General features: G+C 36.3%; 1 protein-coding gene across 1 annotated transcript in view; it reads right to left on the bottom strand.

Annotated features, from left to right (window-relative positions):
- BRSK2 (BR serine/threonine kinase 2) overlaps window positions 1-25,053 on the bottom strand; it is a 453,493-nt gene that overhangs the window by 43,524 nt on the left and 384,916 nt on the right. The window contains exons 13-15 of the mRNA XM_070957404.1: window positions 10,434-10,494; window positions 4,585-4,792; window positions 1,749-1,797 (exon numbers count right to left, since the gene is read on the bottom strand). Of these exons, the coding sequence (XP_070813505.1) occupies window positions 1,749-1,797; window positions 4,585-4,792; window positions 10,434-10,494 (318 nt within the window). The remainder of the gene's footprint in view (window positions 1-1,748; window positions 1,798-4,584; window positions 4,793-10,433; window positions 10,495-25,053) is intronic.

Below are 25,053 nucleotides of genomic sequence, written 5' to 3'. Positions count from 1 at the left end.
TAATACTAAACTCCAAAGTGGCCATGGACATAAAGGCCTCGATGGCTGAAATAAAAATACAGTTCATTATTTTTTACAACTGCTATTATGTTTACTGCAGGGTGCTATCCAATTGAACTCATTAATTCAGCAATTATATTGGAGAGGGGAAAAGAGCCTTAGGGTTTGAGTTGCATTCAAACTGCCTACTAAGACTCCTTGACTTCTATCCAGCATCCTTAAAATGAGACGTGCAAGAAAAGGAATTACAGAGATACATGTTTCACATACTGATAAAAAAATCCCTGAGACAAAGGAAGTGAAAGAAGAGAGAAGACCATGTTTTTTAAAAAAAACATCAAGAGACCTCTTACACTGGGAAAAATGGTTTATTTTCTACCGTTTTTATTATTTTATTACTTTTCTATTCTACTGCTATTCATTGACAGGTTAAAGATGACATTTTATATGTCAATACAAGAATTGCCAACAATCCATCTGCTATGGATTCTGTAGGAATCCCCATCCCTCCTGGATAATTATTTTCAGGTAAACATTTCAAAGGGGTATTTAAATACAAGCTAGTTTTGAAAGATGTCTTAATTAAATGCACATCGGGAATAACTTCTCATATTCTCGATGTGCTAGCATTAATATTTGTAATCACATACTTTTATTTAAATAGTAACTTACGTACTCCATCATTGCACTAGGTACTATCAAGGTACATATTCTGCTATGTCCTAACTCAACTGGCATTTTCTTAGCAAAAAATCAAGAAACTAAAAGAGTATGAGGGATCTGCATCAGTTCCAAATCCAATCGGGATCTTTGTGTTCCTGTATTATCGCTAGCTAAACTAGTTAATTTGTGAACTGATCTGGTATATTTGAAATAACACTGATGCATTTATTTAAAGTGCTTTGGTTCTGAACAGCTTGTTGATAACCATTTGCAATAATTCCTTTTTGCAGCATCTCCCAGTTTTTGATCTTCAGGTTTTTCTAGGGAAAGATAGTTCAAAGCCTTTTCATATCTACCTCATACAAACCCCTGAAACTTATTGGCTTGAAGGGGTTTTTTAAGCATATGATTGTACAGAGACATGCAACTTGAAGTAAAGGCATGGATGTAGAGAGGGTTGAAAACAACTGATTTTATTTCCCTTTTACATGGAATGAGAATGAGGGGACTAGTGTTACTACAGGCCCTGTAACACCTAAGGGAAGAGTTATGATGCCAGCAGGAGTGAAATTGGTGGCGATATCAATTAATTCTGCAAATGAATAATGGGTGCAGTTAAAGCTTTGCTTAAAATGTTTGAGGTTATGAGAAATGCCAGATATAATGATCAACCATTGTCATTTTTATGAATTGGTTTTTAATCACAGTATAATAGATTTAGATATGATTCAGAAGATTGCAAATTGAATAGCATAATGAATATGTTTTCAGTGTTATTATAAAACAAACCTCACTAATAGTTCATTTTGGGGTCACAAATAATTTTCTAACTTAATCAGATAGACAAGCGATCTTACCTTTTTCTTCGAACTACTGCAGTTTACTAAAAATATTCTTTGAAACATCAGAATTTCTAAAGTTTATGTTATCTATTTGCATATCTTATTGTAGTTTGCATTAAGATAGGTAATTTAATCTGTTGGAAATGTGGGATGTACAATACCCTATATTGCTGCAATTTTTGTGTCGAATGCATTGAAATCAAACTAGCAGCGATATCTATAATACTAAAATAAATTACTTACTCTGGGGAAGATTCTGGAGTTAAATTGGACATCTCTTCTGGCGTAGGTACTATATATATCCAGACACAGAGAAATAGAAAAATAGAAAAGAAAAGAAAGAAATAAGTCTCCTTTACACCATGAATATTACTCAAGCATTTGTGATTGTCTGAATTTCTAATAATATATGCTTTAAATTCATCCCAATGAATTTAAATGTAACTAACCTGAATAATTAACTTAGTCCTTATAAATTATATATTGGTACTGATTCCCTCAAGTAAGAGCCTATTGTATTATGTACAATAGGCTCTAAAATGCAGACAACTAAAATTTAGTGCATGGTACATATGGCAAGAGCAGCCTGATTACAGCTAGTCCTCGATTTACGAGCACAATCGACCCCAAAATTTATGTTGCTAAGTGAGAAATTTATTAAGTGAGTTTTGCCCCATTTTACAATTTTCCTTTTCACATTTGTTAACTGAATCACTGCAGTTGTTGAATTAGTAACACGATTGTTAAGCGAACCTGGTTTCCCCATTGACTTTGACTTCTCAGAAGGTTGCAAAAGGTCATTACATGACCCCGGGACACTGCAATTGTCATAAATGTGAACCAGTTGTCAAGCATCCCAATATAAATCACATGACCCTGGAGATGCTGCAATGGTCGTAAGTGTGAAAAATAGTCATAACTCACTTTTTTCAGTGCCATTGTAACTTTAAATGGTCACTAAATGAACTGTTATAAGTCAAGGACTACCTGTACTTGTTAGAAATTGTATATTATTCCTGCTTTCCCTTGAAACGGAAGTAATCTCAAAATAGACAATATTTCAGTGCAGAACAGGTAAAAATAGAAGTGAGTCAATTCCCTATATGCACTTATTTAAACCAGTATTAGATTTGGAAATGTGGGAATTCTCATTGATAGGACATGCTTTTCCTATTTACATATGAACCTAGAAAAGCAACAGTTGTGTCCTTTCATAAATTAAAGTAACCCTGGGGCCCTGGCACATTTGTCTAGTACCTTACCTAAAGATTAGTGCATCCCAGCTCATGTGACGTGAAAGAAAACTGAAAAATGGACTTTCCATTACCTTGTATGGTCCACAGGAAATTATTAGCATCATTAAATAACAACGATTTTACTGAGAATACTGTAGGTATTTGGCAAAATTATTTGAAATTGCCAGTGATTTTTCAGATCAAAATGGTATCATGATTAACATGCACCAACTAAATCATGAATCACACAAACAATTATGGATCATTTACCTTTTTTTTCCAAAAAGGACATGCCGTACTGAGTCAACGTGTAATGAATGCTATGTGAATTCCATTATGTGTAAAAAGATATTAGTCAGGTTGGAAGTTTATTCTGCTTCGTTTAGGACCTTTATGTAGGGTAATAATTCTTGACTTAATTATGACCCTTCTGGGGCATATAAGGGCTATGCTTGTTCAATTATACGTCTCTCCTGAATTTCATTGCCTTAATAATAATTAAGGAGACCTCCAAGCATTAGTAAACTTGTTTTAAAAAGCAGTGTTTCACCATATTCAACAGTGTTCACTGTTCACAAACACAACCATTTAAATCTGTTTTTTTTGGGGGGGGGATTTTACAGTGCAATTGGTTATTTTTGGTTGTTGTTACATAACACCAGTCTCTACAAGATTCTTAAATGAAAGAAAACTAAATGTAAAATAAATACAAGCTTCTGAGTTTGCCCAGAATGTCTTTTCCATAATTTCAATTCTCTTTCTCTAATGGGCATTTTGAATCCTTCATGAACTGCAGTATTATCATATAATGTAAATTAATTTTTTTATCGTTTTCAACAACATTCATTGACTGCTTTCAATCTGCTTATGTCTGGGAATACAACTCAGCTGTTGATTTTTGAAGCCTTGAGTCTGTGATTGGGAAAAATCAATCTTCATAACTAAATGAATCCCATTTTGCTATTTTTCCTATTTTGCAAAAAGCCATTTATCAAGTAAGCACTGTTTTTTTTTTTTTTAAAAAAAATAGAAACGTGTTCAAGACAAAGGTTCTTACACTAATTAACATACTATTTCTCAATTAAAACCTGGGTCTGAAAGCAATAACAGGCTCTTGTGTTAGTTCAAGAGAAAAACTATGGGGAAATTTACAAATTAGTCCTGAAGCAAGTACCAATATCAAAGATGCAAGCAGAATCTACAGGATGGTGATACCAGATAGTATTGCCATCCCTACCACATTTCTAATATTAAAATAATTTGGCACATAATCTTTTATATACACATATAGGGACAAAAAGCTTAAAGTACAATTTCCATATAATTCAATTTCCATATAATCTTTGCTCCCTTAAGATGATAATGCAGGTGAATTGCAACTTGCATATTTTGGAAAAAGAAGCCCAACAGCCCATTATTATCATCATTCTATTGTTAGTTCCAGCTTCTCAATTGGATCTATTTTCTTTCAAGCATCACAACAGAACTATAATTTACAAGTATCAAACCCAGGTTACACTTTTGTCTTTTTTTTTAAAAACCTTTTTTTTTTTTTTTTAAAGTTGATTTTTCATTCTCAGGGTCAGAAAAAAAAATCAGAAATTGAGTACTTATGGTTATTGGGACATACTTGTAAAACTACAGGAAGGTCATTATTTGAATAACAACAGACGTGGCATAGCCAAGTAGTAATAAGGGAACTTTCATTTTTCCTGTCAATGCTTCATATTATTGTCATCTATCAATCAACCCTTCTTTACATTCTTTTATACTTTTACTTGTCAGTCTTAAATTGTTTTGAGACAATTTTGTTTTGTTCTAAATGGTTTTTGGAAGATTTGTACCTTGCAATTTCCTGCGATGAAAGCGAGGTGATCCCAGAAAGCTGTTCTTGATTGAGTTGAGCCGTGTTCTCCAGGGCATTCCTCCAATGCTGGGACTGGATGGCGGCGTAGGGTTGGGTGTGCCTGCTGGGCTCTCCTTTGGCGTATGGACAGGTGTCCCCTTGGGGGTAGGGAGGGGACTGCCCCTTGGAGAGGGGTGAGGGGTAACCTGTATGATGGGGATAGATTTGGTGCTTGGGTCAGTACTGGAAGGGAGCAACCTAACCGGAGACATAGGGTTGGTTGGCACCGTAGAAACAGCAGGTTGTGGGTTACACCCAGAAACAGGTGGACGACCCTGAGTATTTTGTGCAGGGATATTCTGGGATGGAGGGACAATAATATTATTAGAAGGGAGTGGGTTAGATTTGGTAGACTGAAGTGGTTTTTCAGCCAATTTGTTCTTGGAAGGCAAAGTTTGTGTCCTTGGGTTGGGTTGAAGTGCTGGCTTTGGTTGCAGAACATGTCCAGGTCTGGAAGTGTTCCTACAAGCATCAGAGTCCAGGGAGGGTTGGGGGCGGGGAGTGACAGCGAGATCAGGAATCTGAGGGGGGATGAAAAATTTTCTGAGAGGCTACAAGACACATACAGAGTGAGTATCCATGCACATCAAGAAAAGCAACACATACGTACGCACACATACATCCCATGGGTGAATGAAGAAAAAAAGCCCATTTCAGTTGCAATTGTGCACATTACAAAGAGATATGAGTTATGGCGATGAGGGTAAAGGAGGTGGGGTTAAGGGTTTGCAAAGAAACAAAACACAAACACAAACAAAAAAACATGCAGTTAGCTGGGAACACAGCATAATCAAAAACAGCAGTAGCGGTAGTGAAAACAATTTTGTCACAAGCTTTATCATATTAACCAACCATGTGTCAGCAAAGAAAAATTACACAGCAAAAACAAATATGGAGGAAAACAAACTAAAAATAACAGGGTAGGGAGAACCAGGGAAGCTGTGCAGAGAAAACCTACCATAGTGGCGCATATCTGTAGCTCAGGTGAAGGATGAGGATGAAGATTCGCTCTCTGAGCTGGTGGGTTGATTTCAAAATGTTTCATTACCAGGCTAGGTAACATCTTCAGCAGAGTTTAGGGGATGTCAGTGTCAGTGTTTTTCTGTTTATAAGGGAACACTGACACTGACATCCCCTAAACTCCGCTGAAGATGTTACCTAGCCTGGTAACAAAACATTCGGAAACCAACCCACAAGCTCTGAGAACGAACCTCCACTCTCAAAAACTACCAAACCCCTGAGCTGGTCTGTATCTCACAGGGAAAGAAGGACAAGGTTGAAGGGAGGTGAGGACGGGGAAGGAGGACCATTCAAATCACAGCAACAACCAGCTTGTAGGTATATAGGCTGAGTTTGCCCTCTCCCAGATCAAAATGTCTACTACAACCAAACACAGCAGGGAAATGCAGATAAAAAATAATATGTGTACAACAGGTAGTAATAAAGGCCCACAAATTACTACATTTATGATTTCTCCCCATTTCTTTCAAAGGGACACCACTTTGTGTGTGTTTGTGTCTGTGTGTCTGTGTGTGTACCCGCAAAAGAAAGAGAATCATTCTTGCAGATCCTTTCCCTTCCTCCTTGACCGTCCACCCAGAGAAAAGAATTTAGTTTTCTATGTCAGGCTTTTGAATAGGAATTTTTTAGAGAAACAGGGTGTTTGATTATGAATCCCCGCAATGATCAACAAATCAGATTTGCTCAAATATTCCTACTTTCATTGGATAATCAAGCATTCTAATATTTGGATCTGGTTATAAACAAAAATAAAGTGATAGTATCCACCAGACACTATAAATGAAACAAAGAAGGAAACTGTGCTATTAAAAAACAAAGTGAAACTGAGAGAACATTAGAAGTTATGAATTAATTATAAAATATGCTTCAAAATACAAATTGACATATTTGTAAAAAGGTACTGTTATAACCAATAGGATCATTAAAAGGAGTTTGAAACATCAAAGTAAAAACCCTGTTTTTGATCTTCATTATATAAGTGAAAATTGTAACTGAAAATTCTAAAAAAATTAAAGTGAAAATTGTAACAATACCTGAATATTACACACACATACAAACATATTTTTTTGTAATTTTGGGGGTCAAATAGTTAAAACTATTTAAGACATTGCAACTGCATAAAATTATAGTCTTTTTTTTTTTTTTGTGCATAATAGGGCAAATGGAGACAAATGGATTCAGTTGATTTGTCTGGAATTTGGCAGAAGGGATGTAATTCTATTGGTTTTTCTTCATCACTCAGCTTAATTATGATATACTATTAGATAATCTAAAGGATCTGGGAATAGAAGGTGCCACTTTGCATTATTCCATTCATATTCCTCATATTTCAGAACAGAATAACAGAGTTGGAAGGGACCTTAGAGGTCTTCTAGTCCAACCCCTTGCTTAGGCAGGAAACCCTAGACCACTTCTGACAAATGGTTATCCAATATCTTCTTAAAAACTTCCCGTGTTGAAGCATTCACAACTTCTGGAGGCAAGTTTTTTCCACTGATTAATTGTTCTAACTGTCGGGAAATTTCTGCTTAGTTCTAGGTTGCTTCTCTCTTTGATTAGTTTCCTTCCCTCTTCTTGCTTCTTGTCCTTCCCTCAGGTGCTTTGGAGAATAGCTTGATTCCCTCAAATGGCACTCCCTTTCAATTGCTCCTACAAACAGAAGTCATTACACTGAGTTCCTCAGGACTCTATTCTATCTCTTTCAATATCTACATGAAATTGTTGAGGGAGATCATAGGCAGATTTGGAGCTGTTTGCTATTTGTATATTGATAACATGAACATCTCTTTCTCTGTTGCATCTCCATGTAACAATGTGACTCCCTTGAATATCCGCCTACAATTTTTAATGATGGGGATGATGAATTGAAACTGAAATAGGACTGAAGTGTTCACTGAGAGGAGTCACAGTTCTACATAAGGACACATTTTCTCAGAAGAAGCAGATGCAGAGTTCACAAGGGCTTCTCTGGATATGGCTGTCTCTGTTTTCACAGCCTGGAGTATACATCAGAATTTTAAGGCATGTTGTAAGGATTAGCATTCCTTCCTTAAAGCATGTCTTAAATACTATTGTATGTTCCAGGCTTCAATAAAGACATACAGTCTTTTGTATGTCATCTGGAAACTTCACTCGATATAGAATTCGATGGCCAGGTTGGTTTCTATTTCTTGGGACGATGATGCCTGAGAGAATGTCTCTTTCCATCCCTCAGTTCAGTGAGATCATTTGAGGATTGGGTTTATGACAATTATCCATGTCCAACTTGTCACAGCCAAATCGCTGCGGCCAACTCAACACGGGACAACCCGTCAGAGCCAACTCGCTGTGGGACAAGAGTTATACTAATATCAAAGAAATGGTGCAATAGAATTATTAAAGAACAGATGCCAAAGGAGGGACAGAATGAAATGTGAATGACAAAAATTAAAATATCTTTTCATTTATTTTAAATAATTAAATTGAATTGTTAAATTGTCCCATGGTGAGTTGTCCCATGGGCAGGGTGAGTTATCTCATGGCGAGTTGGCTGTGATTGATTGGCCGCAAGGAATTGGCTGTGGCAAGTTGGCCACAGTGAGTTGGCTGTGGCGGGTTGTCCCATTCCTTCCTATAGTTGCTGCAGACATATTTGCAGCAACGTCAATCTTCCTCACAGTCATTTTGGTCCTTTGGAATATACTACCTTCTAAACTGAAGGGCTTAATCTCTTTATCAGGTTTAACAATAAATGGCAGATAAATAGCAGATTTTTAATTGTTGATTTCAGTTCACTTTAGTTGTTGGTTTTAATTTTTAATTTTTTTGTTTTCTTATTTTGAATTGATTTCTTTTCTCTCATCTAGATTGTTTTAAAACACTTTTAAATCCCTCAAAATCTGCCATATTTGTTCCTTAGAAAGAGAAAATGCAAACCCTGATAGGAAAATACTTTTATATATCTTCAAAGAGAACTGAAAACAAAATGGAGAACATTTTGGATAGGACTATTTTTTCCTTAATTATTTCCTACAAGTATGCAATGTTCTTCAGAACTAATCTATATTTACAAACACTAAAAATACCTCTATCATAAAGCCATAGTGATAACAACAATAAGATATAGTTTCATAATATATTAATAAATAGACGAACAGAGGTCCTGATGGCACCCTTACTAATTTCCAAATTCCTTTTGAAAAAATCAGGTTTCTACCAGCTTCTGCAACAACTTAATTCCATTTAAATTAATGAATAATTTGCTGTTGCTTTCAAAGTTCTACTGTATGTGTCCGGGCTTTTTTAAAAGCAACCTTATAATTTATATATCTATGACACATTTTCCATTTCAAATAATAATCTGTTGAGTAGCTTGTGCTGCTGAGCTCCTCTACTCTACACTTAGATCTTTGGAACAACTACATTTAATTTATTATGCTTCAGTCATTATTATGAATTGGCATAAAGCAAAAGGGGCACTATAAGGTCAGGTCTTACCCAGAATCTGAAAATCTGGTTCAAGACTAGAACAGTGCATTCCTATATTAAATTAAATGGGTTTGTTCTTTCAAATTGAATGTGCAATAGGAGGTCTCAGAACCAAAATTTCAGGGATTAATTGTAAATCAGAAAGACAGCAAAACCAATAAAGCACTGTAATACAAGAGAAGCTCTCAAATATTATTTGATATCAAGTGCATTAGAGCTTCATGCTCTAGGAACTTCTCTCTTTTTCTATCTTACTCATTAAGTTTTTCAAAGTGATGAATCTGTTTCATTGATCTGGGGACCGTACATATTGTTTTAAAACAAAAAACTGTATCATTATAATCAAAAAAATTCTGGAATGTGCAGAAATGGATAGGTTAACCCTAAAAATCAAAGGAAAAGAAGACTTGGAATATTTTGTAACATGGGAACTATTCTGAAAATGGTTAATTGACAGATACTGAGGTTAGATGAGTGAGTTTATGTGAAATAAACTGTGAGAAAGAAAACTGATGAGTAAATATTTTGATGGTTATATAATCGATACTATAATGGAAGATAGTATACTTTTCAATAAGGATTGATATTATTGCACATATGTTTATGTATATATGATTATAATGATTATGATGATGTTTATATGTTATATAGAGAATCCCCATTTCTCCCCAGGGACATTCTACACTCTCCAATTATACAATCTCTTCTTCTTCCTATATCGTTCTTCTTGAATGTTTCAGTTACTTTCATTTTCACACTAACAATTTCCTAATCCAACTTCGTATGATTCCTGTGCTGACTAGATTTCATTGTTTTTGAAAGGCTGTTCAGCTGTGCTTTTCAGTCCCAAAGTAGCTCTAATTTTTATGGTTCAATGCCTCATGCTGAATTTGCAATGAGTAGCAGATGTTCTTCTCATCATGCCATAATCTCTCCAACAGTATTTTATAACTGCCACCATGCTAGGAAATAAAGCTACTTTAGGTAGCAACAATATAAGTAGTGAGTGAGGCAGGCACAAATTAAACAATGTAATGCTAAACAATGCATGAACAAAACTGCTTTCACACATGAGTGTATCTGTAAAAAATAATTATATTTTTGGCTCTCTTTATTTTATTTTATGGCTCTGTTCATAATATATACAACATACTATATATACAAATACTGTGTCTTTTTTTCTCTCTTTAAGTTTCCTGGCTGACAAATCCACCCTTAAACTACGGGAAAACGTTATTACACTTTCCCTAGCTCAAATGAAGATTATTAAAATTATGACCTCCAAACAATTTCACTTACCCTTGGACTACTGAGAGGGCTGGTAGATAGGCCAGATGAAGCTCCACTGATTGAACGAGACCTAAGTAGACACAAAGTCAAAATAAAATCCTGAGAAATCCCTGTCAAAAACACATTGCACAGGGCAGCTATTGATACATTTAATCTCCATAAATCCATGCCTCTATAAAGAAACCTCACATAGATCTGACATATGCTTTTCAAAGAGTACTTATCCCACAAAGGAAGACAACTTTATTTTGATTGAAGATCTGCATAAAATGACATAAAAGTTCAGAGAGATGAATAAAATTCTTGCGCTACTACTAAGCTATCTAAATGATAAAATATGCTCCATAAAATATAAGAATGTAAAACCATTAATAATAAAGTGGGTTTGATTATAGGTCTAATATTAATCAGAAATTCAGTATCAATGTAAGTTTGATATAAAAAAATAAAGAAATTACAACAGAAGGGCAGACAAAATGTATAACAGTGCTAAGTTTTTATAAGTAAAAATAGTGAATTATTTACTAAATGATACACCCACAAACTCCAACTGAACAAAACCCCAAATGGAGAATTCTGTGATATAAAGCCACTCAAAATCAGATAGGATAAGAATTAAATGATGCTTAGATAATATTCAAAAGGCCAATCCACAAAGATGGCCTAGCTCATATTTAATGTCCTGCTTTACATGTTACTGCATAATTTACAAGAAGCAAAACAGGAAAAATATTAATTCTTCTGAACTTAGATGTTGGAGAAGATTCCTGAGAATGCCATAGACAGCCAAGAAAATAAATCAATGGAACATCTAACAAATCAACCCAGAGCAGGGGTGAAATGCTACCGGTTCAGGTGAATTGGTATTAAAAAAAAAAACAGTTCGGGAGAACTGGTAGTTAAAAAAAGCTACCAGTTTGTTCGAACCGGTATTTCTGACGATTGATTGATTGATTGATTGATTCATTTATTTATTTATATGATCAGCTGTGCCATGTGGTTTATATTCCCTAAAAAGCAGGAAATCCTATTTTCTAGCGAATCTAAATTGCGCGGCACAGCTGTTCCCCCCTTGCTGTTCTACTTACCTTGTCAAGCCTTCTTTCTCTGCGCGCAGCGCACGTTTGGTGTACACTGTGCATGTGGGCGCACAGCATATGTTTGGTGCGCATTGTGCATGCATGTACACAGTGTGCATTTAGCATGCAGTGCACATGTGCACACCGTGTTTGGCACGCACTGCACATGCAGCAAACTGGTGGCAAACCGCAGAGGATTTCACCACTGACCCAGAGTCCTTATTCGAGGCTCAAATGACCAGGCTCAAATTATCCTACTTCAGACATGTAACACAAAGACCTTCTCTGGGGAAGGCTCTAATGATGAAAAAGATGGAAAGGAAAAGAGGAGGAGGATTAATAGCAAGATGAATGGATTCAGTTTAGTGGCAATAGGGATGACCAGGCTATGGACAGAGCATCATGGAGAGAATATTTATCTATGTGGGTGCTAAGAACTGACAATGACTTCATGGCCCATGGTCATCATCCTCATCATCTTCATCATTAAGTCATTTTTGACTGAAAACAGTAGATAAACTTAGAATTGGTCTGGATGATACAACAGGAAAGGTGTGCTATAGTCTCTACAGAAGATACAGTGCAATAAAATACAGGTATTGTTTTTTTTTAAGTTTCTCATTCCCAATGACAAATGTATACTTTATAGGATAGATGAATGATCATTCCAATCTACCAGTAGTATTGTAACTTCTTCCTTAATTGGGGAATAGGAAGTTGGAGATAACTGCATACTTGGAAAGTTCTTTGACGTGATTGTGTAAATGTTTGTCTGTAAACTGAGTTCCTGTTGAAAAGCTGTATCTTCAATTTATTGTGTTTGTGCCATTTTGGCTTGCTTTTGGATTCAGGAATGTAAAAATTAGTAGTTCTGAATAACCTATCCTTATCAGAATTTCAGTGTTAATTATAAATCATTTTATGAGAAATACTCCATTATTAAGATTTGCTTGATAACAAGCTCACTCATAACTTCCTTCTCTTTGTTAAAGATTATGCAAAAGTAGGAAAGTGTAATATTGTAAAAAATATTGCAGTTGTTTGTGCAAATATATGAGCGTGAAATTATCTCTATCCTATCAAGTTGTTGCCGACTCCTAGTGACCACGTACATTTTTCTCCATGATGATCTGTTCCTAACCTGGTCTTTCAGGTTGTCCAATGGTGCATTTATTGCCATTCCAAGTGAATCTTATCCATCTTGCTGATGGTCTTTTTGTTGAGAATATCATGACTTGAAATAAAATATATTTTTATGTTATTTATTTTCATATTTAAATTTTCCTATTTCCTATTTATATATTTCATGTGAAACAACTGGATTTTATGTGGAGGTATGTTCAGTGGAGCTCCTTATTATTCACTGGTAAAAGTGCACATGAGCAAAATTGCTTTCACACATCAATGTGTGTGTGTGTGATGTATAAAGAGGCAGCTACATTTTGGCTCCATCTATATGTATATGTATATATATAGTCAGTGCAGATAACTAACAATCTGAACTGGTCTCTAGACATTAGTGAAGTGTGCAAACCAGCATCTGCATTTCCTGCGTCAGATGAGGAAAGCACATCTTTCTCCTTCTGTCTTTTTACAGAGGCACAATTGAGAGTATTTTAACTGTTTGGTTTGGTGGCTACAGTCCTCAGAGAGAAAGCCCATTCAGGGAGTGGTAAGGACAGTGAAAAAGATTATAGGAAGCTTGCTTCCTGTAATTCAGGATACTGCTTATAAGCACTATGTGCTTAGAGCTCAAAGCATTGTTAGAGACCCCGTACACCCACTTTATGATCTGTTTCTGTTGGTCCCCTCTGGGAGGAGGCTTTGAAGTATTTCTAACAGGACTACCAGGTTCTGTAATAGCTTTATTCCCTATGCCATCCGTCTGGTTAACTCGCTTTCTCTCTTTTTCGTTTCTCTTGCCATGTATATATATACATCTGAACTAGACTGTGTTGTTTCTCCGTGTCATATAATATATGTGGGTATATGCATAAATTTGTATTTATTTATTTATTTATTTATTTCATCATGTTTATCTAGTGTATATTGGAGGTGGTGACCCTTTGAGAGCTGTATGCAATGAAATTTCATTTTAATGTATGCCGATTAGTGTACATTCAAAGTGACAATAAAGTTATTCTAAGTCTAAGTCATGATCAGTGCATTTTTTTCTCCATTTTCAACCACATATTAATAACATCACACAAATTTTATGAAAGGAACATTAAAGCTTCACATGTAAAAATGCTTTAAAAAAATCTCAGGTTGAGAGGCTTTTTCTCTGGTTGAAATTGAGATATTGTAGAAGAAAAACAAACTCCATAAAGAACAACTAACAATGAGAAAAGTTATAAATGATCACTTCCTTGGATCTAATCTCTATGGCACTGGATTATTTTATTGCCAAATTGGGGGGAGGAGATGGACATTAAAGTTATTTTCACTGAACAAAACAAAGTAATTAACAAATCGAGAGGTCAAGGGAGCAGAACCTTTGAGGTTTGTGAAAACAAGCAGATCATGCATGCAAATTTAAAACAGCTATTTTATATACAAGCATAGCCCATTTTTCAACCAAAGACTTATATTTATGTAGCTGCTTCTTCACATATGAAATTATTATAGAAACTGCTTATTTCCTACAACCTGGGACCCAAAACTGGAGGAAAATTACTCTCATAGGAACTATGCCTCTAAATCAAAATCCTTCTCTTCCGTAAAATGATCTTGCAGGGAAAAGGAAATCACCATATAGCAGCCAATTGTTCGAACAATTGTCTTTGTAACTTAAAGGACAAATGCAAGGGGTTGTATGCAGTGGTGGGTTCCAACCGGTGTTACCACCGATTTTCTTCGTGCATGGGCTTTGTGCATGATCGCCACACGCGCAAGCGCATTAGGTTTCTGCCCAGCTGAGGTGCAGCAATCCACTCTGCCGCGCCTATCAGCTGGGCTAAAAAATGAGAAATAAAGGTAAGTATAACACGGGGGTGGGCGGGCCCAGCTCCCAGTCAAAGAGAACCGGTTCGGTGATGTCACATCACCACCACTACTGGCTCGTCCGAACCAGCCCGAACCGGGAGCAACCCACCACTGGTTGTATGTGTGTGTTTGAGCCTCTCTCTCAGTGTAAAGTGATTTTATATGGGAGAAGGGAAGATTAGCACTTATCAATGTAGTGCTTTTAATTGCAATCCTTCTCTTCCCCAAGGCATCAATTATTCTATAAACAGCCTGCAATGGTATGAAAGGAAGGTTGTTTTAACATCTCATGAAACTTACAGAAAAGCTTATATTAGCTGCTCATTGAGATGAATGCTTTCAGGGGAACTTTAGGTTTGTCATGTGGACTGAATGAGGAAGAGCCTACAGAGGTATCAGGCCTAATTTCAAGGTGAATTATGTAATCATAAGAAATCTCTTGTAAGGGAGAAATTTTGACCAGAAGATCAGTGTATCCAAGAATACCACATTCTCTCCCATGTATATAAGCCTGGGAAATTGTGTGGGGAGGCAATATGAAATAGTGCTATGTACACACGTCAAAAAATAATGGTTAAAATGATAAAAGAGATAGGGATAGAGAAAGTTTGGAACAGACAGTCAATAAAATTATCAGGGATGTGGAGAGGAAAGATGAAAAAAAGAGAAAGGCAAAATGTTTCTAAGTCTTCTAACATCTTCCAACCCTGAGAATCCAAATACATCATGATAAGAAAGAAAGAGAATGCAGGAGGAAAAGCCTCCCCCCCACCTGTCTGTGTTTGTCTTTTTGTGTATGTGTCTGTATGAGAGAGAGATTTGCAAGATGGTCTTTTTTCTTTTGGGGGTGGGGGGCTTACAAAATGAAACACTCATCTTAAAGAACTCACAAAACGGTTCAGCCAAAATTTACAGTTTTGAAGTTATGGAGAAGTTATGGAATGTAGGTGGTGATATTTATCAGGCCCAATATTGGCTGCTCATTCTTGCTGAATAAATAAAGGGTTGTGTCAATTAATCTGTATTTAGCTACATATGAATGGTACATCAAATCTTAATTGACTCAAAGCTTATTTATAAAATAACCTCTGAACTGATCCAGGAATAAAATTTCAGTTCAGTACCTGAAAACAAATAGCTATAATGAAGAAAATATGGATTTTGCTCTTCACTCGATGAAGAGTAAAATCTATATTTTCTTCATGTATATTTTCTTCTATGTACCGCATAGCTGTAATGGAGAAAATATAGATTTTGCTTTTCATCTAGTGCTATCTAACAATGACATTTATAATATCAAATGGAATATGACTCTCTGCTTGTTCTTTTCCCATCAGACAGAATTAAGACCAGTTTAAATAAAACTGGGGTGAGACCTTTCTCATGAAAGTGGCCTAAAGCAACATTAAGATGAAAGAACACCAATGCTGTGGATTGATAGAAATCCTGCTTTTTCAACAACTCCACACGGTAAGCTATTACCATGCTCAGTAATCACACTGGGTGAACAAAAGGAAGAAATAAGGCAGCAATCTAGTCTGAGAAAAGGGCCTTTCATCTACGCCAGACGGATACAAGTAAAGAAATGGCCGTTTTCATGTAACCTTTCTAATCTCTGTGGCCTTTAGGTTCACCACAAGATCAGTCTTTCTCAAATGATTTTGATCATGCACATTTCTTATAATTAATAGACACATTTAATCTCTCTGGACAAAAACAAAAACATTTGTCATTTTACTCCTTTTACACCTTTTGCAAATCCTTTGGAGACGCTCTTTAAGAAATGAATGAAACACCCCTACAAACAGGATGCACCAAATGAATTTCATTTTTTCCAAGGCTCAGGGCAGCCCCTGTCCATTTTATTTGCACAGGTGTGTTCTTCAGTTGGGGTTATACACAGCACCTTGATGTTTCGAGCATCATATTCAGAATGTTAATTATTACTGTCAAAAAGAGCCCTCCAAATGATTCACAGGTACAACCCGTATTATTTCTTCTAATGCACTCTGGCGAACCGTGCAGTGTGATATAAATATTTTATTAGTACAAGTTTATGACAGAACTCCACTATTGATGAATATTATAATTAAAGCAACTCCTCTAAGGAGAAGTTTGTTAGAAATTAGAATAACGTATATACTGTATAAACTGTTGAATTCATTCGTCTGCCTCATCCATTTTGCAAAGCTCACCTGTTCACAATAAAATTATCTGAGAAATCTGAAGCTGAAGCTTTCCTCATACCTTTCCGACTTGTAAAGCCTAAAAGCTTAGTATGAGGTAGCAAAGTATCAGAATCTCAGTCTTTCCAAACAAGATTTCTCCAGATTAATTGCACAGAGTTTGCTTGTAATTGTTACTTTATCCTTTGAGAAATTTTAAATCAAGAACTAAATAAAAAAAACAGATAAATATTTATGTAATAAATAAGGCATTTCAGTGCTTTTTTAAAATTCAGAAACAACATGGGAAGATATATCTTTCTGCCTTATTTATAAAAAAATGAGGCTAGCATATTTTTGTTTCTACAGTTAGTCCATAACTTAGTCCACAATTGACCCCAAAATTTCCATTGCTAAGCAAGACAGGTATTAAGTAAGTTGTTTTACTTATCATTTTATGGTAAGGCCATTTTATGACCTTTTTTTTTTTTTGCAATAGCTGTGAAGTGAATGACTCCAGTTCTTAAGTGAATCAGGCAGGTGTTAAGCAAACCTGGCTTCTCCCTTTGACTTTCCTTGTAGGAAGCCATCTGGGAAGGTTACAAATGGTGATCACATGACTCTGGAACAGTGCAACTGTCATAAATCCATGACAGTTGCCAAGCAACAGGATTCTGATCACATGACCATGGTCTGCAATGGTCGTAAGTGTGTAAACTCTTCATGCCACTTTTTTCAGTGCCATTGTAACTTTGAATGGTCACTAAATATACAGTTGTAAGTCTAGGACTACCTGTATAGCACTTTCCCTCACCAATAAAAAAATATTATAATTTATGCAAAGAGAAATATACACTTTTTTTAAAAAAAAATGCCATTGCTTTTTTTTGTGTTTCTATGCCAGAAAAAATTAACATTTTTTAAAATTTACTTCTGTCATATAGTATTAAAAACAAAAATGCTAGAGCAAATGATAGTCATTGCATTCTAACAGCTTAAAGAAACAGATAAAATCTGTGCTGACCTGTAAGCATTGCCATTCCTTCTACCTGCAAATAATTTCCAATGCACATTAAAACCATCCCATTTCTTGCACTTTGCCCTCCTCCTCATCTCCAGAGCCAAAGTGATCTGTACACTTGCAGAAGGCGCTTTCAGGCAATTGTTGCTCAGCTTCAGCCAGTTAACAGTTGAACAAAGATGATATGTCAAGCAAGCTGCCCTCACTCTCCTCCTATAGCTTGCCAACAGCTGAGTTTATTGTTCCCCAAAAAAGTTCTAGAACCCCATCAATAAAAAAAAAAATGGTTCCCCTTCTTTCACAGAGAAGAAAAATTTCTAGCTGAAACTGCTGCTGCCGCTACCACTACCACCACCACAGTTCATGAATTTATTCACATTTTGAGGTGTTGTGTGAATAGTGCCCATAGAGGAGGAACTGGTATGATGGACTACAATAAAGTAGCAGTTTCCTAGGAAAGAGACAGGGGGAAGGAGAGATAAGGCAGCCCAACCCAGAGATCGACAGCAGACAGAGGAAAAGAGTAAGAATAGCCATCTCCCAGGATATATCCATTAGGGTGAGATATATCCTGGGAGATATAGTAAGGGTTTAGTCAGGCAAGATTCTGTCTTGTGTATAAGCAAATAAAGAACTGAAATCTGCTTGAATCGTTCTGCATCATTCTTGGGCTTAGCCTGACAGGTGTGGACTTTGGGTGCTTTTCATGCCCATTTCAGTAAAGGCTGAAAAGATGACATCAGATGAGGATAGGATTCTCTCCATCTTATCACAGAATCCCAATTTCTTACATATTTGCCACAGGTATCAGAAGTTTCAGGATAAACAAATATAAAGATTTGTCTGATAAGAGGCAGCTCAGTCCGCAAGTGGGAGGAAAATATAGGACGCATTTCAGAAGGGACCATTCCTAATTTTCCAGAAACTAAAGAGAGGCTATGAGAAATGTTTTCATCTTGCAAGATTCTGTGTAATGTAACCTTACAATAAAAATAGTGCTGATGCTCTTGGTTGTACTTCCTATCTGGACAACCTCAAAGGACTAACAATCACTCACTGGAAAATAAATTCACTTGGCCATTAAACACAAACAACAGTGTAAGACTACACAGGGGTGGAACTGATTTTATAGAGGAACAAAGCTGTATCTGGAGGTGCCCAGTAATAACCCCTGCTTAGGCAGGACTTAAACTTTAAAGATGGGAAGGAGCTGCATCTATGTTGGTACTAAATCTCCCAGTTGGTGTCGACTATTCCAATACTACTGCTTCTCACTCTCAATTTATACTTGCCTCATAACCTTAATCCAGATAATGCAGATGAACAAGTGATGGAGGATCAGCAAAAATAAAGTTTAGGGAAAGAGAAGAAGTGTGAAGGAAGAAAAGATCAAAAGCAAAGGAGATACTGCTGACTAGTATGACTATGGCAATTTATGACTGACTGCTGCTGCTAAGATTCCCCCACTCCAATATTCAACTTGAGCATTGCCTTCTATTGAGTTTAACTGAGGCAGGTTCAGGACATATAAACACTTCCAAAGTTGAGTTCACTGAATAAGTGAACAGAGAAAGGAAACTGGAATTTGGTTGGGGAAGTCATTACAGAGAAGCTTGTAAACTCCCCTCCCACTATCACTTTTGTAATTTTTGAGAAGCCAATAGTAGAGCGAACAATTCAGGTGCTTTGTAAGGGTGCTTCATATGGATGTGTATGAAATTCCACGGGAAGTGAGAAGTTTTCATTTCTTTCTTCTTTGTTCATCTGAGAGCTGCTGTTGGGACTTATAGAAGGTATGTCATAGTTGTTCCCTTTGGCAAAACACCAAGTCTTATATATGCTGACCCTCCTGAAAGAGAAGATGTGAGTGCTGGAGCTAGAAGTAAACCTGTTCATCTCTCACTCCCTATTTATCAGGGAGAATGGACTGAATACAAGAAACATTTGGAGAGGGACTATATGGTATATCAAGAAGTCTTCCAGAAGACGAGAAGAGGGGAAAGATGGAGGAGACAGAGAAATGAAGGAACATGATTAAAAAGGACCAAATCTGTCAAAAGAGCTTTTACTTTGGAGTTTCAAGAATAGATTCCAGAATTATTCTTTTGCAAAAAAAAAAAAAAAAATATGCAAAAAAAGCAAATGCAAACCTAAATTGCATCATCAGAAATGTAATCTCAAGGTCAAGAAAACTCATAGTTGCTCTCTATTCTGCATTAGTCATATTACAATTAGAACATTGCATCTAGTTCTGGACAGTGCATTTTAGATATACACTGACAAATGAGGCCATGCTCTGATCAATTAAAGCAAAGCAAAGCAATCAAAAATAAGGGATATGAAAGAAAAAAACCCCTATGATTAACTGTTATATTTAGCTAGAGAAGATGTGATAATTCTCCAACCATCTAAAGGGCTATCATGTAGAAAGCAGTGCTGTTCCAGAAGAATCAGTGGATTTAATTACATGGAAACAGGTTTTAATTGGACCTCAGAAAGATTTTTTAAGGGTAGGAGCTGTTCAACAATGAAACACACTGTACTATGAGGTGATGAGATCACAATCACTGGAAATATATGAAGACAGGCTGATAATCATTTGTTGGGGATGATACAGTAGTATATTCCTTTAGCAAATATACAAAGAGTTGGACAAGATGACTTTCAAGATTATTTCTAACTCTTACTTATATGATTTCATGAGAAGGGACTATATTGTTCTGCTAAATAAGATGACTTATAAATAATACTTTTCTGCTCTTTCCAGACTTCAGGTGCCTTCCTCCAATTGGCGCTAGCTTTCAAAAATTTGTACAAGCTCTGGTACCACAGTAGTAGTAGTGCAGTAATGCAGGCAAACTCTGCCCACAGCCTGGAGTTCAATCCTGACTGCTTCAAGGTTGGCTCAGCCTTCCATCCTTCCGAGGTTGGTGACATGAGAACCCGGACTGTTGGGGGCAATATGCAAATAATGCGTACATTCTAAATTACCCAAAGAGTGCTATAAAGCATCATGGGGAGATATATAAGCCTAAATGCTTTTGCTATTACAAGACTTCACATTTAATTTTCTCTTATTCCACAATCAATAAGATAAATACAACGTCAAGGCAAGGAAGTACACACTCCTGTGGGCACGCCCTCCCCCTTCCATCAAAGCATTGTACTAAAATATTTCTTCCTGAAATATTTTTGATTGCACAATAATGAACGTTTACACTGGGATCATTGCAAGAAATCTTTCCCCCCAAATGAGAAAAGATTCTACAACAGGTATAATTGAAAACTGGAGCTTACCCCAAGGTGTCAGCACTCGTCATCCTTGGCAGAAGGAAATAAAAGGAGAAGAAGAAAAAAGAAAGGGAAATGGAAACAGGTGGAGAAAAGAGTATGAAAAGCAGAGTGAAATACTGTTTGGAGTATTGTTCATGGTCATAATTTCTTTGCCATAAGCATCTCTTGCTGATGAATGTGTGATTGGGGAATTCTTATGGGAAGGGAGAGTTTTATAATACACAAAATTCCCATGCTGCTTGTAATTTTTGAAATCGGGGCAAGTAGAGTTAGTGTAAAATAAATAAATAAATATAGCTTGTATGCTCTAAGCTGAAAGTTCATTTTGGATTGATTGCTTTTTTGAAAGCATATTGTTTGTTTACATATAGCAAGTTCTACTGTATTTATCAAACACAGATGAGGATCTCCCCACAATTTGCTCTTCAATTTTTTTTTCTACCCTAGAAAGATCGGTTTTGGAAATCTCTTTTTCCAATCTGTATGCCTGTAACTGATGTAATATTAAATGTGTTGATCATTAAGACAAACACACCTGAATGACAATGCGTGCCCAGTAAACAAAGTTATAACAGAGGATGCAGCATGGGAAGTTTCTTTATGAATACAAGATGTGCAGTGTAGCATGGCTCTCCATATCTCATTTGATACTCGTCTAATAATTCCAAACATGTTATATCTTAAATTCCTAATACAGCTCTTACTTCTTCCTGACTTGTGGGCTAGAGTCCAATAGTTTTATTAAAATAAAGTCACGGATTATAAAAATTACTTTCTCTGTTGGAATGCTACATGAAGATAATAAACTATATGCTGAAATAAATGTGGTAAGAGGAGCATTGGCACTGATTATAATTTGAACAACTTATATTTCTGCCCATTTCTTTATTTTACTACTACCAAGTTGGAAATAATAGCAGAAGCAGAAATGGTTGTCTTTGGTATGAACTAACCCTGCTTGGATATTAAGTGTTTATCCCTATATTGTAATTTCACTGCACTTTTCTCATTTAAATGTTTTAATATTAGATTATCAGTTTACTTTCAGCTAGGATAACTAACCATTTTCTCCTTGTGTACCCCACCCACCATCTAACAAAATTTCTATAGAGGATGATTCAAATACCAGGCATAAAGACACACACTTTTTGCACATTTATTGTAACATATAATACATTGATTCTACCTGTGCAAAATGGAAAGTGTAAAGAAATCCTGAAATTTAATTCACAAATGAGAAACAGAACATAAAATAGGGGTGATTGCTCTAGGTCAGAGGTGTCAAACTCAAGGCCCAGGGGCCGGATCTGGCCTGCGGGGTGCTTAGATCTGACCTGTGGGGCTGCCCTGGAAATAGTGAAGGACCCACCCGTGGTGCCTCTGCCAGTGAAAACGGAGCCCTGTTTTCGCTGGCAGAGGGTTGCAGGAGGCCATTGCAGTTGAAAATGGAGCTCGGAAGCCTGTTTTCACTGGCAGAGGGCCACCACAGGTGCCCCCAACACATGTGATGTTGAGCTGGTCATGCCCACCCTGGCCACACCTCCCACGGCCCCCCAAGGTCAAACACAACCCTGAGGTGGCCCTCAATGAAATCGAGTTTGACACTCTTGCTCTAGGGCATGTGTGTCAAACTCTCTGCATCACGTTGCCATCAAGTGACGTATCACGATGTGTGTTCCCTTTGCGGAGCATGGCCTGCATGTGATGCATCTGGCCTACAGGCCGCCAGTTTGACATCAGTGTTCGAGGGCATCCCAGCTCTTCCTTTCTGGTCCTTTAGGAGGCTGTAACCTGATATGGGCTTTCATTCTTTTTTATCCTTACAAGAGCTATATACAAGAGATGGTAAGATAGGACATTGAGCCAAACTAAGCACTTTGAGATAAAAGTAACTTCTTGTAGGTTTAAGAAATTACATTCCTTAAGTATTTCTGATACAGATCTCTTCCCCATTTATTTTCTTAGTTTGAAATAAATTTAGTTTTAACAGTTGTTATTTATTTACTTATATAAATGAGTCAATTCTTTATACTGGGGAAAATATTTGTGTGTAATACTGATATGATCCTAGGAGAATTAGATACAAAGTTAAAACTGACAATGCACACAGGGAAGAATACGAAAATGAAGAATACATAGAAACACACACATTTTTGTATTTTCCCCTAGGCAGGGTATGAGAGCATCAGTTTGATATTGCAGGAAGCCAGATGGGTAACTATGGGCCAGTTTTTTTCTTTCAAGGAAGCAGGTAATAGTGAACCATTTCTAAAAATCTCACCAAGAAAACGGCTGAGACTTATCCAGGTAGATACCACGAGTCAACACTGATCTAAACACACACACACACTCACACACACATATATGCATATATACATACATACACACGCATATGTCATACAAACATGATATCCTGTTGCATGTATTCACAGCAAGACATTTATCAGAAAATGATGTTAAATGTAGATACTACCAGTGATAATCTGAGATGTTATTACATCACATATTAAAACATAAAATGGAGAATGACTTTTTAGCTTAAATGATAGGTCTCTAGATATTTCTCAAAGAATTATCAAGGATTTTTGCAAGTACTATCACTATCAGATCTTTGCAATATGGGAATCTCAATAGGTTTATATGAATTGGGTAAATTGTGTAAATTTTATACAACTGGTATGTTTGTTTTGTTGTTTTGTTTGTTTAATTAAATAAGTAAACAAATTACATGAAACTTGTGAACGTCTTACGTGTGCATTTGACATTATATAGAGACTAACATGAGATTATGATATATAGGAGAGAAATATAATTATAATCATATCTCTATTTTATGGATAAATGTCAACTGGAAATATAGATTTTTGGTTGGTGTCAGGGGTGCAGAGACTGAGAATCCACACTGATATGAAGCTTCAAAAGCCTTGAATGTAGATTCTTAGAACAGCTCAGTTTGGACATCTGATTTTTGTAATTTTATTGTGACAGAACCTATAGAGAGTAATATTAACTGCATCAGTGATCTGCAAAGGCAAACATTATACTTTTTTGATCATGGGGCTATTGAAATCTAGAGCTGCAATTTAATAGCAAGTGCAGCCCTTCAGGCCAATCTAACTCACTCATATTGGTCAGATATAAGCGGGAACCAAGCCAGCCAATTACCAATTCAGATTATCTATCTAACACACTTTAAAGTCTCTCTTTTGCCCCCTTTAATATATTGCCTGCCATAATACTATCCCTTTGGTAGAATGAATGTGCTCCTGTGATTTGAAGGAACATGTTCTTTAAGGTCTTTTCTATAGGAACCTGTGATGACTCCATATAAGAATAATTTCATTTGTTCTGGGGATGATTTTATTAATTTAATTCCATCCATCCATCCATCCATCCATCCATCCATCCATCCATCCATCCATTAATACCACTCAACTCTAAATGACTCTGGAGCTTTAACCTCTTCAGAGCAGTTGCAAAATTTCTTACAGACACCAGTACTTTATGTGGGAAAATATTGTCATAATATTAGCGTTTTAATTTTTTTATGCTGTTTTATATCTTTTTATCAAATGTCACAGACCACAATAAAGTACACCTGCATAACTGGATTTAATTTAAATTTCAATTAGATGTCCTTTCTCCCCCCCCCCTTTGCCTTGTATTATTATTTCTCAGTCTTGCCTGCTATTAGTGACCATTTCCCTGGCATACAATCCTTGGCATATTCCTAGCATATGGTCAAGTGTGGTCCATGAAGGGCACAAATTCTTTTTGTGAAAAATATTATTATTCAGAATACATTAATCATGAGTTTTGTTTCATGATAGTAAATTAGATAAATAGCACCAAATTGCATAACTATCAGTTCATATCACTTTCTTAACTGAGTTAAGAACTGTCCACTTTTACTGTGGACAGTAATTGTGATCCCCTCATTCCTCTCTAAGCTTTTATTTATTTATTTATTTATTAATCATATTTCTATGCCGCCCACTCTCTGAGGACTCTGGGCGGCTTACAACAATCGACAGTATACTAAATAGCATATTACCCCCAACAATCTGGCTCCTCATTTTACCCAC

Source organism: Pituophis catenifer, unplaced genomic scaffold (genome assembly GCF_029215685.1).
Source record: "Pituophis catenifer annectens isolate HBS135680 unplaced genomic scaffold, rPitCat1.0.hap2 SCAF_1, whole genome shotgun sequence".
NCBI classification, from domain to species: Eukaryota; Metazoa; Chordata; class Lepidosauria; order Squamata; family Colubridae; genus Pituophis; species Pituophis catenifer.
Note: the sequence above shows the minus strand (reverse complement) of the source record. Positions and strands in the feature narration are given on the sequence as shown.